This window comes from Centropristis striata, chromosome 23 (assembly GCF_030273125.1).
Source record: "Centropristis striata isolate RG_2023a ecotype Rhode Island chromosome 23, C.striata_1.0, whole genome shotgun sequence".
NCBI lineage: Eukaryota > Metazoa > Chordata > Actinopteri > Perciformes > Serranidae > Centropristis > Centropristis striata.
The window spans coordinates 5,541,173-5,554,984 of NC_081539.1; the positions used below are offsets into that span (position 1 = coordinate 5,541,173).

At 38.9% G+C, this 13,812-nt stretch overlaps 1 protein-coding gene across 1 annotated transcript; it reads left to right on the plus strand.

The window, feature by feature from the left end:
• The first annotated feature begins 2,606 nt into the window (after positions 1-2,606).
• On the plus strand, positions 2,607-13,350 carry mynn (myoneurin). The gene is made up of 9 exons (XM_059327414.1): positions 2,607-3,389; positions 3,476-3,532; positions 5,569-5,839; positions 6,605-7,569; positions 9,256-9,415; positions 9,859-10,037; positions 10,232-10,324; positions 10,445-10,570; positions 11,259-13,350. Exons 3-9 carry the CDS (start codon positions 5,574-5,576, stop codon positions 11,669-11,671), a joined length of 2,202 nt encoding a protein of 733 aa, XP_059183397.1. The 5' UTR covers positions 2,607-3,389; positions 3,476-3,532; positions 5,569-5,573; the 3' UTR covers positions 11,672-13,350.
• Positions 13,351-13,812: the final 462 nt, after the last annotated feature.

Sequence of the window (13,812 nt, forward strand, 5' to 3'; positions counted from 1 at the left end):
ATCAGTTCACTTCCTCCTCTGTAAACTTTAACAGCAAGGTAAATCAGTGAAGTTACTCTAAATATAGCCTGCACTTAAACTTATATTGATTTTTAGGTGATTTTTATATTGATTTTTAGGTGTCTAAGTACATTGTTGAGCTTCTGTGTTGGTACTCCTGCCTGCTTTCAACTGCTGACAGTGACTATGGATAAGTACCTTTCATTTTAGGCATTTTTTCAAATATATAAACACTATAAACCACAATTAACTGAAATGACAATAAAGATGGTGGCTGATAGTTACTTGAGAGCAGGATAATAAGAGGGAGAAAGCCTCCTGGCAGGGAAATTAAAGAAGATGGAGAGACGCAGAGGAGCTGAAGGTGTTTTTCATACAATATTCAGCTCACTTATCTCCCCATTAAACTCCACCTGCTGAGGTTTCAATCACTCTGGCTGCTCTGGGGGTGCTGAGCACCACAGAGGAAGAGTTTCCTGTAATATGCTGTCATAGAGGATCATAAACCAGTGATTTAATGCAGCAGCAAGACAGAAAAACTGGGTTCAACACAATAACTTGCAGTGGTGCAAGAAGATATTTAACTTTGCTACAAGAGGCAATAAAGTGTAAAAAAATGTTTTAATTAATTTTAAGTATCTGACATTGTCTCCACAAGAACTACAACATTTAAATGCATTAGCCGTGTTTCGACTAGGGGGAAAAGTGTCCACTACAAGTTAGCCCCCAGAGGGATTAAGAGACTCTGGAGGTGTTGCATGGTTTATAAGTGTCATATCACTGACCTACCTATAACCCATTAGGCTGGCCAGGTAAAAAACGTTAAACATTTTTAAAGCAGTTTTCCTAAGTTTTACCCTTTGCCTAGTTATTACAGTTAGGCTTAGACCAGGGATGGGCAACTTAAATGCTGGAGGGGGCCACAGTTTTTCATGGACCAATATAGGAGCGTGCACTTAACCAGATATGATGAAACTGCAATTTTAAATATGTTAACAGTGCAGTAACTTAACATATTTCATGCTCAAATGCATGTATAACAGTATAAATAGGAATACAAAAGGTTTGAAGCAAATAAAAAATAACCACTTACTGTGATTTCTTTTTTTTTCAGTGCAAGAACAGCAGACCAACATTAATAGCAAGAAGTAATTTTGTGCATTTTTACACTGCACTTTTAAGATTTCATGCTCAAATGCATGTAGTTGTACTGAGGGCCACTTCAAGTAAGGCTGCGGCCCGTATGTGGCCCCCGGGCCTCCAGTTGCCCATCCCTGGCTTAAACTATATTTCGTCACACTGTTAAAATAATCGGCTAAGTCATTTTTTGTCAAAATTGTTGTTTTTTTTGCCTAAATCATCTCCTCATAGCCACCTATGGTAAAATCTCCTACATCCTCAGTTGACCAGATCATGTGATTTTACCCCTTTAAGATCATCACTTATTTGACAATTTGCCACATTCATAGGCATCAGATAAGAACCCAGCAATAAGAGCTAGAGGGAGATTGTTTAGCCATCAGTTTAGTTTATCAGTGTTTTATTGTTGACACTAATATTAGTAACACTTTATTTTGAAGGTGTGTACATAAGAGTGTCATGAGCGTGTCATAAACATGACATGGGATGTGTCATGAACATTAATGACACTTTGAAGTAACATTAATGCTCATGATACTTGTCATGTCATGTTTCTGACAGGCTTGTGTGACTCTTATGTAGACACCTTCAAAATAAAGTGTTACCATATCTTGCTTAAGTCACAAAGGCATGTTCAAAAAATTGCCTCAGTCATTTATTTCTCTTAAGTTACATCATTTACACAGTGTTATTACTATACCAATAGCCATCCTTTGTTACATCCTTTTTGAGTGAAATGATCAATAAATGTCATATGTTACACTTTTGGTGAAGTTTTTTGTTTTTCCTGCAAAACTTGAAAAAAATGAGTCCGGCGATAAGTACATGAAAAAAAAACTATTATGTTGCAGTTGTAAACATTTATGATAATGACACTTACCCTCAGTAGTGTGTCTGCTTGTCCTCCTCCTCTTTTATTCTTTATTTGTAGTTTTCTCTGTTGGAGATAGTTATAATTGAAAAACAGAGTATTGGAGTGTGTAAGGAGACAATCCACGGGGCGTAATAGCAGTCTAAAAATATGTTTATTATCTTTATAAATATGATACTTTTACTCGACATTGAGGTTTTGGAAATGTTATTTTACATTTTTGAATTTTATCGAGTGATGTTCACCTCAGTATCTATGTAATATAAACATGCAAATATGTGAATGACCCATTTTCAATGTATATGTTTATTACACTTATTAGGCCAAGCAGAAGAGATTTAATTCCGAAAAAATACTTTTAACTATTTATTTTTTTAGATTTTTTAAACTTTGAAAAATGACTTAGGCGATTATTTTAACAGGATGACGCTTTCTGGGATAGTGATCGTACCTTCCTCCCGTCCGTCGTCTGGGCGGGGCGGTGCTCATCTTGACCGAACCGAGTATCTTTGTTGAGCGGCGAAGTCTCGCGAGAACTCCTGACGTCACGGGATAATGGCTGGAGATCGCGGATATTAGAAGGTACTTTTCTGCTTTTATTTACTTTGTGTTGGATTAATAATGCTGCATTTTAACTTGCAATTTCCCAGAGCTGACGACGGTTTAGCGCGTCTCGTCGTTGAAATAAGCGCTTCTGACATTCTGTGCCAACTTACGTGCTCACCACCGGTACAAACCGACGAACCTTCGAAATAAGAGCACAATGTTTTCCGCGCTTTTTACCACTACAAAAACACTTAGCTTCGGCTCCGCGCAGAATCCTCTCTGATTAAACACTCGGACACTTTAGTCGCTTCTTGGGTGGCTTGTGCAACACACGACGTGTTTATGAACCTTCATGAAGCGACAAACCACCACCAGAAGTCATTTAAACCCATCTACGACACCGCTGTTAGCATTAACATGACCGCCAGGCCTGCTCAGGAAGCAGGCGGGAGCTTTTATTTTCCAAAACTGCTTTTCTATCTCACCTGTCAAAGCTGCTGATTCAGAGAGTTTTATCTCTTTTTAAGTGTTTATAAAGATAATAAACATATTTTTAGACTGCTATTACGCCCCGTGGATTGTCTCCTTACACGATTTTTCCATTGTTTATTATAATTTAACCTTCCTGTTATGTTGCAGGTCAAATCGACCCATTTCAAAGTTTACAAATCTAAAAAAAAAATAGTTAAAAGCATTTTTTCGGAATTAAATCTATTCTGCTTGGCTTAATAAGTGTAATAAACATATACATTGAAAATGGGTCATTTCACATATTTGCATGTTTATATTACATAGATACTGAGGTGAACATCACTCCATAAAATTCAAAAATGTAAAAGAAAATTTTCAAAAACTCAATGTTTTTGTCTCCTTACATGCCCCAATACTCATAACTTCAATCATAACTCTCTCCAACAGAGAAAACTACAAATAAAGAATTAAAGAGGAGGAGGACAAGCAGACACACTACTGAGGGTAAGTGTTATTATCATACATGTTTACAACTGCACTATAATAGGTTTTTCATGTGCTTAAGGCCAGGTTTTTATGTGCTTAAGGCCATATATATATATATATATGAAACAGTAATCAGACGTTTTTTAAATGAAACTATATGTATTTATGCTTTTAAAGACATTTCCAGTAGAAACCAATGGTGTACTCATGCTTTATTTTTTGGTCTTTTTGTGGGTTTTATTGACAATTATAAGAATGTATAATATCAACTTTGACAGTTAAAGCCTTAACAGTTGTTTTATTTTTACCTTAAATTCAACAAAAATCCAACAAAATTGTACTTTTTTGTGTCTCAAATAGAATCAAATATAGTTAACGTTGTATTTTGGACCATCATAATAATTTGGTAAGAATGTTGAAGTTGACTGAAGCTCAGTTATTCTAATCAATACAATATAACAATATAATATATAACATCAATATAACATCAATATAACATCAGGTAAACTTATCAATAACAATACATGCATTCTCATTTGTATTTTTGCCATGTAAGAGCAGCAGAAGTTAAGCATTGGATGGTAAACATGTTTTCAGCTGGACTGGATGCATTAAAATGATCACAAAATGCAAAAAAACATATGATAAAAATCTTGAAGCAGCAATAATTCAAACATTGTGTTTGCCTTTTGAAACGGTGAAAGTTTGACATGCAAATCAGGGTTCAAATGTGCAGTAGGGACAGTTTTATGAGGCTGGTTGCTCGAGAAATTAAAATATTCTCAGTAGATTTTAGCATCTCGCAGCGCCACCCAGAGGATAATACGTTTAAAAAATAAAAATAACAGTGGCATTAACCCTCTGGGGTCTGAGATTATTTTGGCCATTTTCAAATACTTTTAATTTTGCCATTCATGTACCACATAAAAAATGTTTACTATACCCATATTTGGTATCCATTTTTCTCACTTTAACCTACTTTATCAACATATTGGGCCCAAAAATCATGAAATCCCATTTGAAAAAATATACTATTTACTACAATAATTACCACAAATATGCTCAATGAACTGTTTTGGAACTTGAAAATGTAAACATAGGATACAAATATGAACATATAAAAAGGTAAAAATTTAAATATAATAAAACTATATACAAAAAAGTCCCATAAAAACATGTATATTTATAGGCTTTTTTTTGCTGCAACTCTTCAAAACAAACTATGTGCGAAATGAAACAGAGAGCTCCACCAACGCTCAAATATTTCTGCACTATCAAATTAAAACATGAGCATTACATGAGCTAGGAATGTCAAACAAAAATTAGGAGAAAGTTTCAAGTCTGTACTTTGGAGTGAAGTTGATAGTAGGGTTGTCACGATACTAAAATGATCAACTCGATACCGATACTCAAGAAAATAATCGATATTTGATACCACCAGGATAAAAACAAAGACCCCAAAATTTAACAGAAATATTTTTATTAACAAGAAAAATGCAACATGTAAAAATTAACAGAATATTTTCTCTTAGGTTATTAAGTTTACTGATATACTGTATGTTTTATGTGGTAATTATGTTTGATGTTTGTTTGTGTCTAGTTTTAGATTTAATGTTATTTAATGTGTTAAAGTTCTTATTTATTGTTATTTATTTATTTAGGTTGGTTTTGTGATTTTGTTGTTCTTCTTTTTCTTTCTTTTTTTCTCTTTTTTACTGTGTTTGTCCATTGGTGACTTATGTTGTGTTTTGTTTAAATTAATAATAAAAAATTAAAAAAATTAAAAAATTAACAGAACCACAGGTTAAATATTTATAATAAAAAACAGTTGTGCAAAAAGAAACTGCAACTATGATAACAAGCTTCAGATACTCGAGACTTTTGAAAATGAGTATTGTATCCGGATACAACATTTTAGTATCGATACTTTTGACAACCCTAGTTAATAGCAGCGCTCCATGTGAACTATTTTTTTTGTTAAACGTCACATGATCTGATCAGGACGGATTGATCTTAGAGCCCAGAGCGTTAATGTTTCTTCCTCTGTTGAGCAGCAGAGATGGCGAGTGTCACCAACCACGGGAAGCTGCTGCTGCAGCGCCTCCACCAGCAGCGGGAGATGGACTTCCTGTGTGATATCACCATCATGGTGCGGGACGTAGAGTTCAGAGCCCACCGCAACATCCTGGCCGCGTTCAGCAAGTACTTCTCCTCCCAGGCTGAGAAGGGCCAAGACGTGACGACCCTTGACCCCGATAAGGTCAGCCGCTACGCTCTGGAGAAGCTCCTGGAGTTCATCTACACCGGACAGATGAACCTCAGCAGGTACAACTGCAGCACAAACACTCATGGAAATAATATCAGACCATTCTATTCTTCAATTTCTTGCTCATTTTAATGCCTGGTACAACTAAAGGTACATTTGTTTGGACAAATATAATGATAACAACAAAAATAGCTCATAAGAGACATTTTCCAAATTATGTTTTGAGTGATTTTTTTGTGGCGCAAAATGGCAAAGTTGTTTTCTTTGGAAAAGTCTGCAAAATAGTTTTCAATATGGCCTCCTGGAGGTCATGTGACAAATTATGTGGTTCCCTACACTCTTCCCTCTTTTTTAAAGTATCGCATGACTCAAAAACATGCATTGTAGAAGTTTGACAGGCCAAAAATAGGGCAACACCATACTATAGAGCAGGGGTCTCAAAAAAACACTAAATTACTTAAAAAAGACATAAGATGACCAAAACAGACACAAACTTACTAGAAAAAAGCCACAAAATGACTGAAAAACACTAACTTACCAAGAAAGACACAAAATTACAGAAAAAAACTAAATTACTTAAAAAAGACACAAAATTATCCACAAAAAAAGACACAGAATTACCAATAAAGCCTCACAATTTTTAAAAAAAAAGACAGAAAATTACCCAAAAAATACACAAAATTACGAAAAAAGACACAAAATTACCAAAAAAAGTAATTTAAGGGACCTTCCACACACAACACGGGAAAGTGCCATTCATATAAAAGTTAAAGTAAATAATCTGATAACTTGAATGTGTAAAATGTTTGTTTGTGTGTTTCCAGCACCAGACAGGCGTCGGTGCGTCGGGCCGCCGTGTTTCTGGGGATCCCCGAGGCCACCAGGTACCTGCAGGAGACGCCCCACTGGGCTGAGATGAGCGAGACGTCCCAGTCAGAGCTGGACAAAGAGACGGGTCTGTCCCCGTCCCCGTCCCCCGGCAGCCCCAGCTCCCCTCTGCCCCTGTCCATCGCCTCGGTGACGGGGGAGTGGCAGGAGGAGGGGGAGGACCTCAAAGAGCAGGCCGGGGAGGTGGGGGGGGTGGATATGGAGGAGGGGGAGAAGAGCGACGAGGAGTACGACCCCACGGCGCCTCGGAGCGCCGGGAGAGGAGGAGCGGGCAGGAAGAGAGGCAGGAGGCCCAAGAGCTTCAGCGGGGAGCAGGTGGAGGCCAGCGGCTCGGCTGACGCCACGCCCAAGACCAGCTACAGGGGGAGGGGGAGGGGCCGGGGGCGAGGGAGGGGGCGGGGCCGGGGGAGAGGCAGAGGAGTGGTTAAAAGCGAAGATCTGTCTCTGGAGGAGTCTGACGGCAGCGTGAAGGACTTCGGGGACACGTCGCAGGACTGGAGCCCCTCGCAGGACGACGAGGCTCCGCCCAAGAAACCTCGGCTGAGCGGCGGCGGGGAGACGGCCCGCAGGGGGCGGGGCCGGGGGAGGGGGCGGGGCAGAGGGAGAGGCAGGGGGCGGGGCAGGCCCAAGGCCATTGTGGAGGAAGAGGATGACGATGATGACGAAGACTTGGACTGGCTGGGGACGGAGATGGAGGAGGGGGAGATCACGGAGCACGACCCGGCCGACGTGGACGGCATGTCGCTGTCCTGCACCGAGTGCAACAAACTGTTCAAAGACGTCAGCAGCCTGCGGCGCCACGAGAAGATCCACAAGGGCCTGAAGCCCTTCGTCTGCATCTTCTGCTCCAAAACCTTCAGACAGGCCACGCAGCTGAAAACACACCTGCGCATACACACAGGTGAGCTGAAAAAAACCCACCATACTATAGAGCAGGGGTCTCAAAAAGACACAAAATTACTAAAAAAAAAGACACAAAATGACAGAAAACAACTAAATTACTTAAAAAAGACACAAGATGACCAAAACAGACACAAACTTACTAGAAAAAAGACACACGATGGTTGAAAAAACACTAAATTACAAAAAAGCCACAAAATGACTGAAAAACACTAACTCTTCAGACAGGCCACGCAGCTGAAAACACACCTGCGCATTCACACAGGTGAGCTGAGAATCACCTGTCAGTTAGGGCTGTGCCATGTCGTATCGTTCATGATTATACCAATGTACATTTACATTTAGTCATTTAGCAGACGCCTTTATCCAAAGCGTCTTACAGGAACACTGTACCATAGAGCAGGGGCCTCAAACTCAAATTACCTGGGGGCCGCTGGAGGCAGTGTCAAAATGACCAAAAAAAGACACAAAATTGCAAAAAATGACTGAGAAAACACTAAATTACCAAAAAAAAGACACAAAATTACTTTTAAAAAAAGACACAATTACCAAAAAAGACACAAAATGACAGAAAAAGACAGAAAATAACCAAAAAAAAGACACAAAATTACCCAAAAAAGTAATTAAAGGGACCTTCCACACACAACACGGTAAAGTGCCATTCATATAAAACTCACATTAAACTTTCATATCAAGGTGGGGGCCACAAAATATCGTCACGAGGGCCACAATTAGCCCGCGGGCCACGAGTTCAAGACCCATGCCATAGAGGGTTAAAGTAAATTATTTGCTTTTATCCAAATTGACCTACAGGAAGAAAAAAGCAAACAATCAAGGTTTAGTGCAGTAAGAGCCGTTAGTGCATCAATAAGTGCTAGTGACAATTCTTTAAGGAGTAGAATTATTGTCATGTAATTTTTTCATGAGTAAAAAAAATTGCATATCATGATATTGGCAACATTCCTACTTCTTGACGTAGTGGTGTAAGGGTTTCCATTAATGACTTAGACTGTGGCGACCCGCTATAGTCTCATGTGCTGTGCTAACGTCACATTTCAAGCTGCTGAGATATCTACACTATTCATAATATACAGGTACATCTCAAAAAATTAGAATATCATGAAAAAGTTCAATATTTTTTGTCAATCATTTCAGAAAGTGAAACTCATACATTATATAGTTTCATTACACATAAAGTGAAATATTTCAAAACTGTATTTCTTGTAATTTTGCGCATCGGGGCGCACTACAGACAAGAAATGTAAACGTGCAGCCACGTAGAGACAGAAATAACACGCCGTCTTGTAAATAGGATAAATAACAAGCTTATTTATTTTGTTAAATAAAATGACAAGATGTATAGGAAAGGTAACCGTAAATGACTTCTGTTGTGATCTGGCACATTATAGAAAATAAAATGAACCTGATTGTCAAGGGGAATTACATCATCAATGCATGTATAAATAAGTGACCTATCTATAACTCATTTGGCTGGCCAGTTAAAAAACATGAAATAACTTTAAAGCAGTTTTTCAGTTTGGCTTTGTAGGGCAGAGCTGCTGGTTAAATACATTTTCAGGTATCTGTGGGTGAGTTTCTCTGGCTGACCTGCTGACCCTCTTCATCTCTCTCTCTGTCTGTCTCTGTCTCTGTCTCTCTGTCTCTGTCTCTCTGGTGTTTGTTGCAGGCGAGAAGCCGTTTAATTGCTCCCAATGCGACAAGTGTTTTGCTCAGAAGTGTCAGCTGGTGGCTCACCGCCGGATGCACCACGGCGAGGAGAAGCCGTACACCTGCGAGCGCTGCGGCTTCAAGTTCGCCACCTCGTCCAACTACAAAATACACATCAGGTACACACACTGCTTCCATTCTGCCACTGACACCACATTATTATTGTGTTATTCTGCTTATTCTCCTGAGAGTCTCCACTAGAGCTGCAACTGGATTTAAAAATCATGAATCCTTTGCAAAAAAGTGCTTTCTTTAGCATTTAAAATATGGAGATTTCCTGCTTTTCTCTGGTTTATATCATATAAAACTGAATATCTTTGGGTTTTGCACTGAAGAAACAGGACATGTAAACTGGCACGCACATTTTCCACTATTATTATACATTATTATATAGTATAACTATTATTATAAACAATAGAAACCGTTAAAACAAACAGCCCAAAATGAAACTATAACTGTGTCAACATTTTAAGAATGAAATGGCTTTTAAATACATGCCTTCTAATGTGTTCAATGTAAGTTTTTTTACGTTCTATACCATTTTTTTGTGTGTTCTCTGCAGACTGCACAGCGGTGAAAAGCCGTACGTGTGTGATATCTGCGGTCAGGCGTTCGCTCAGTCCAGCACGCTGACGTATCACAAGCGGCGACACACCGGAGAGAAACCGTACCAGTGCGACCTGTGCGGCATGTCCTTCTCCGTCTCCTCGTCTCTCATCGCCCACGCCAGAAAACACACAGGTGAGTGTTGTTGTTTTTCTCTCACTTTTATTAATGAGACCGACCTGCAGCCAGCTGGAAGTCCACAGTGACTGTTTGGACGCATGGAGACGTTTAGCAGCCAGAACGGGTCGTCTTCTGGCTGGAAGCAGCTGTTCTCTCACTCTCCTCGCTGTGTGTGTGTGTGTGTGTGTGTGTGTGTGTGTGTGTTTCAGGTGAAACTCCGTACAAATGTTCGCAGCCTCAGTGTGACTCAAGTTTTGTGACGTCTTCAGAGCTGAAGAAGCACATGAGGCGGCTGCACCCAGGTGAGTCTTTCTGACTGCAGCACAGCCTCCACTCACTGATCACAGAGTCATGTTGCTCACACTTTGCTCTCTGTGTGTGTGTGTGTGTGTGTGTGTGTGTGTGTGTGTGTGTGTGTGTAGATGGGAACAACGGTGTGCAGTGCCTGCTGTGTGGAAACAGGTTTGCCAGCGTGAAGAACATGATTAAACACCAGGAGAAAGCTCACGCTGATGAAGTGAGACAACACAAGGAGAGAGCCAGAGCAGGTGAGCTGTTATATATATATGTGTGTGTGTGTGTCTACCTGTATGTGTGTGTCTGTGTGTGTGTGTGTGTGTGTGTGTGTGTGTCTATCTATATATATATGTGTGTGTGTGTGTGTGTCTGTCTGTCTACAGGGTTCGTTCGGGTGCTTGAAATCCTTGAAAATGCTTGAATTTAAAGGTTGTATTTTCAAGGTTTAAAAAGTGCTTGGATTTTGGATTAAGTGCTTATAATAAATGCTTGAAATTCTTACTGTATTTCTCTTGCAATCTGACTATATCCATCTATAGACTATAGATAATCACATGTTCAATGTAAAAATAATAATAAGTAGCCTATCTGAAATGAAGACCGTTCCTCCTAAAAGTGTAACACCATCACTGTTGGTATGGTTCAGTGAAATCTCCCCCTTTTAATATGTAAGTACTTTTCTAAAACATGTGATTTACAACAGGTGTAAGATACTGGAAAAGCTTGAAAATTTAACTTGAAAGTCCTTGAAAATGCTTGGATTTGACCACTGCTAAAGTGTACGAACCCTGTATATAAACCAGAAGATAAATTAGAAGCAGATTTCAGTGTGATAACTCTTTGTGGTGTGTGTGTGTGTGTGTGTGTGTGTGTGTGTGTGTGTGTGTGTGTGTGTGTGTGTGTGTGTGTGTGTGTGTGTGTGTGTGTGTGTGTGTGTAGTGGTCCTCCTGGCCTCCAGTCACCCCGTGGCCTTCGTCCAGAGCAAACTGTCGCAGGAGACCAAAGGCGGGATGCCTTCCATCCCGGAGGGCGAGCCCACCAACCCCGAGCCCACCACGCCCAACCCCAAATCCACGGCGCCGTCTGCATCCGGCGTCGACGGCGCCACCGCCGACGGCTCCGCCGCCATCCTGCAGGACTTCAAGGCCGAGCCCACCCACCCCTCCATCCACCCCGGCGGCGGCGGCGACCCGGTGAGCTTCGAGGCGGACCAGGAGCAGACCATCAACTCGGACACGCTCCACGCTCTGGTGGAGCAGCTGAGGCCGCCGCCCTCGCCGGCACAGAGCCTGGAGCAGATCGTCATCATCAGGACGGTGGACAACGCCGAGCACAGCGCTCCGCAGCAGTGAGGCCGCCGCCGCCGCCGTGGAACACTTTTTAACAACATCAGTCACATGCAGATGAATTGTCCCCTCAAATAGACTCTAACGGACCGTTTTTAAATGGTGAAAATGTCTGTTACATCACTGACGTCAGATAGAAAACCTGCAACGTTTTTTATTTCCAGTTTAGAAACAGACTTTTCATCTACAGTCATGGGAAAAAACATTAGACCACCATTGTTTTCTCTAATTTCTTGTTCATTTTAATTCCTGGTACAACTAAAGGTACATTTGTTTGGACAAATATAATGATAACAACAAAAATAGCTGATGAGAGTTTGATTTAAGAGCTGATATCTGATATTTAGACATTTAACATGGTTTTATTGGTAATGATTTTGGTTATTATTAAGGAAACCATAGAAAATGTCTTCTTTTGGGGACCCATGAAGAGTTGGAGCACCCTGTCATTTAACCCTTTAAGAGTTTAATTTAAGAGCTGATATCTAGATATTTAACATGGTTTTATTGGTAATGCTTCTGGTTATTATCAATTTAATAAAACGACATAATTTCCTAATTTGCAGCTGTTGGGTAAAGTCAGATTAGATCATCTGTAGCCGTCATGAAAAACAGACCATGTCTGGTTTCCAGGATTTGTTGGTGTGACTGTTTTTAAGTGTCAACACTGCTATTATTTATGTTTTGTAATTACTTTCAATACAAAATATTATAAATCTACATCCCTCAATAGTGTCATTCTCGATCCAGACAATATTTGACTACAATTGCTGCCTTTTTGTCCAGAAAATGTAAATCTTAGCGACTTACAACGCTCTGGAGGGAACAATCCTGCACAAATAATTCTACAAATGCATTTTATATATATATATAATAACCAAAATCATTAGAGTTAAGTGTAAGAGTTTAATTTAAGAGCTGATATCTAGACATTTTCCATTTTTTTTCATGATAATGATTTTGGTTATTATCAATAAAACCATGGAAAATGTCTAGATATCAGCCCTAAAATTAAACTTTTATCTGCTATTTTTGTTGTTATCATTATATTTGTCCAAACAAATGTACCTTTGGTTGTACCAGGCATTAAAATGAACAAGAAATTGGAAGAAAAAGGCTGAAAACTGACTGTACTCTGGCTCCTTTGTTTCAGACTTTACCAAAAACCTTGACTATGACAGCGTTTTCTCAGACGTGTGACTGGAGTTACTTTTCTGGATGATTTCTCTAATATAAAGAAATGTTCCTCACGTCTGAGTGTTCATCAGAAAAACTTGTCAGCCAAGAAGTTCGGCATTGTTTTAACAGCTAATGTAGTTGGTAGCAGACCAGATATGATTTTATTTATCATAAATGTTCCACCTTTAGTGTTTGACATGTGTCGGTGGCTTCATTAATGTAAACATCGCCCTGTTAATGCAAACTGAGGTTTTTTTGTTCCAGTGTTGTATAGTTGTTTTTTTAAGCAGCTGTTTTAGGTCTTAGCAGAAGAGTTTGTGCTTAAAGTTTGAAAAATGCATTACTTGGATATTTCTGTTAACTTGAAAGTTTTTGTTTCTTTGTTTCTTTTTTTAATTTTTGAATAAAATGTCTGCATTGTACACGAATTACATATACAAGTTCACTGCTGTATTAAAACTGTACAACAGGAAAATCAAACTAAAGACAAAAATGAGCAATAAGAAGTGTGTTTGTCTCAGTTTTTCTTCTAATAACATTTCTATTCTGTCTCTACATGTATTTAATGTTTATGACTTTTCAAATAACTGTTAAACAGCTGTTCAGAAATAGAATATTTTGGCACATTTGTTTCTGTTTAAAACACCTTATATCTGCAGAATAAGAATACTACAAATTAATACTAAATAATAGAAATAAATATTTGTAAATTCAGATTGAGCATGGCAGTGGGGATTTTTTAATTAACTGCCAAAATATTACAGTAAAAGTATTTTTAAATGACAATTCAATTAAATAAAAATCTTTATTAATGAAAGTATTGTTTTAATAAAAAAATGTAAATTGTGAGTTTTGAGATTAATAAGAAATATTTAAAAGAAATCAGCAAGTTGATGTTTGTGACATTTGTAACATTTATCCATTAAAATGTTAAAAAAAAAAAAAAAAGTAATACTGCTTTAGATTCA

Bases quoted from the DNA above. Each gene is read 5' to 3' on its own strand.
- mynn (XM_059327414.1), top strand. From the start codon at position 5,574: ATGGCGAGTGTCACCAACCACGGGAAGCTGCTGCTGCAGCGCCTCCAC. The intron at 9,416-9,858 runs GTACACACACTG...TGTTCTCTGCAG, and splicing joins AACTACAAAATACACATCAG to ACTGCACAGCGGTGAAAAGC. The intron at 10,325-10,444 runs GTGAGTCTTTCT...GTGTGTGTGTAG, and splicing joins CATGAGGCGGCTGCACCCAG to ATGGGAACAACGGTGTGCAG.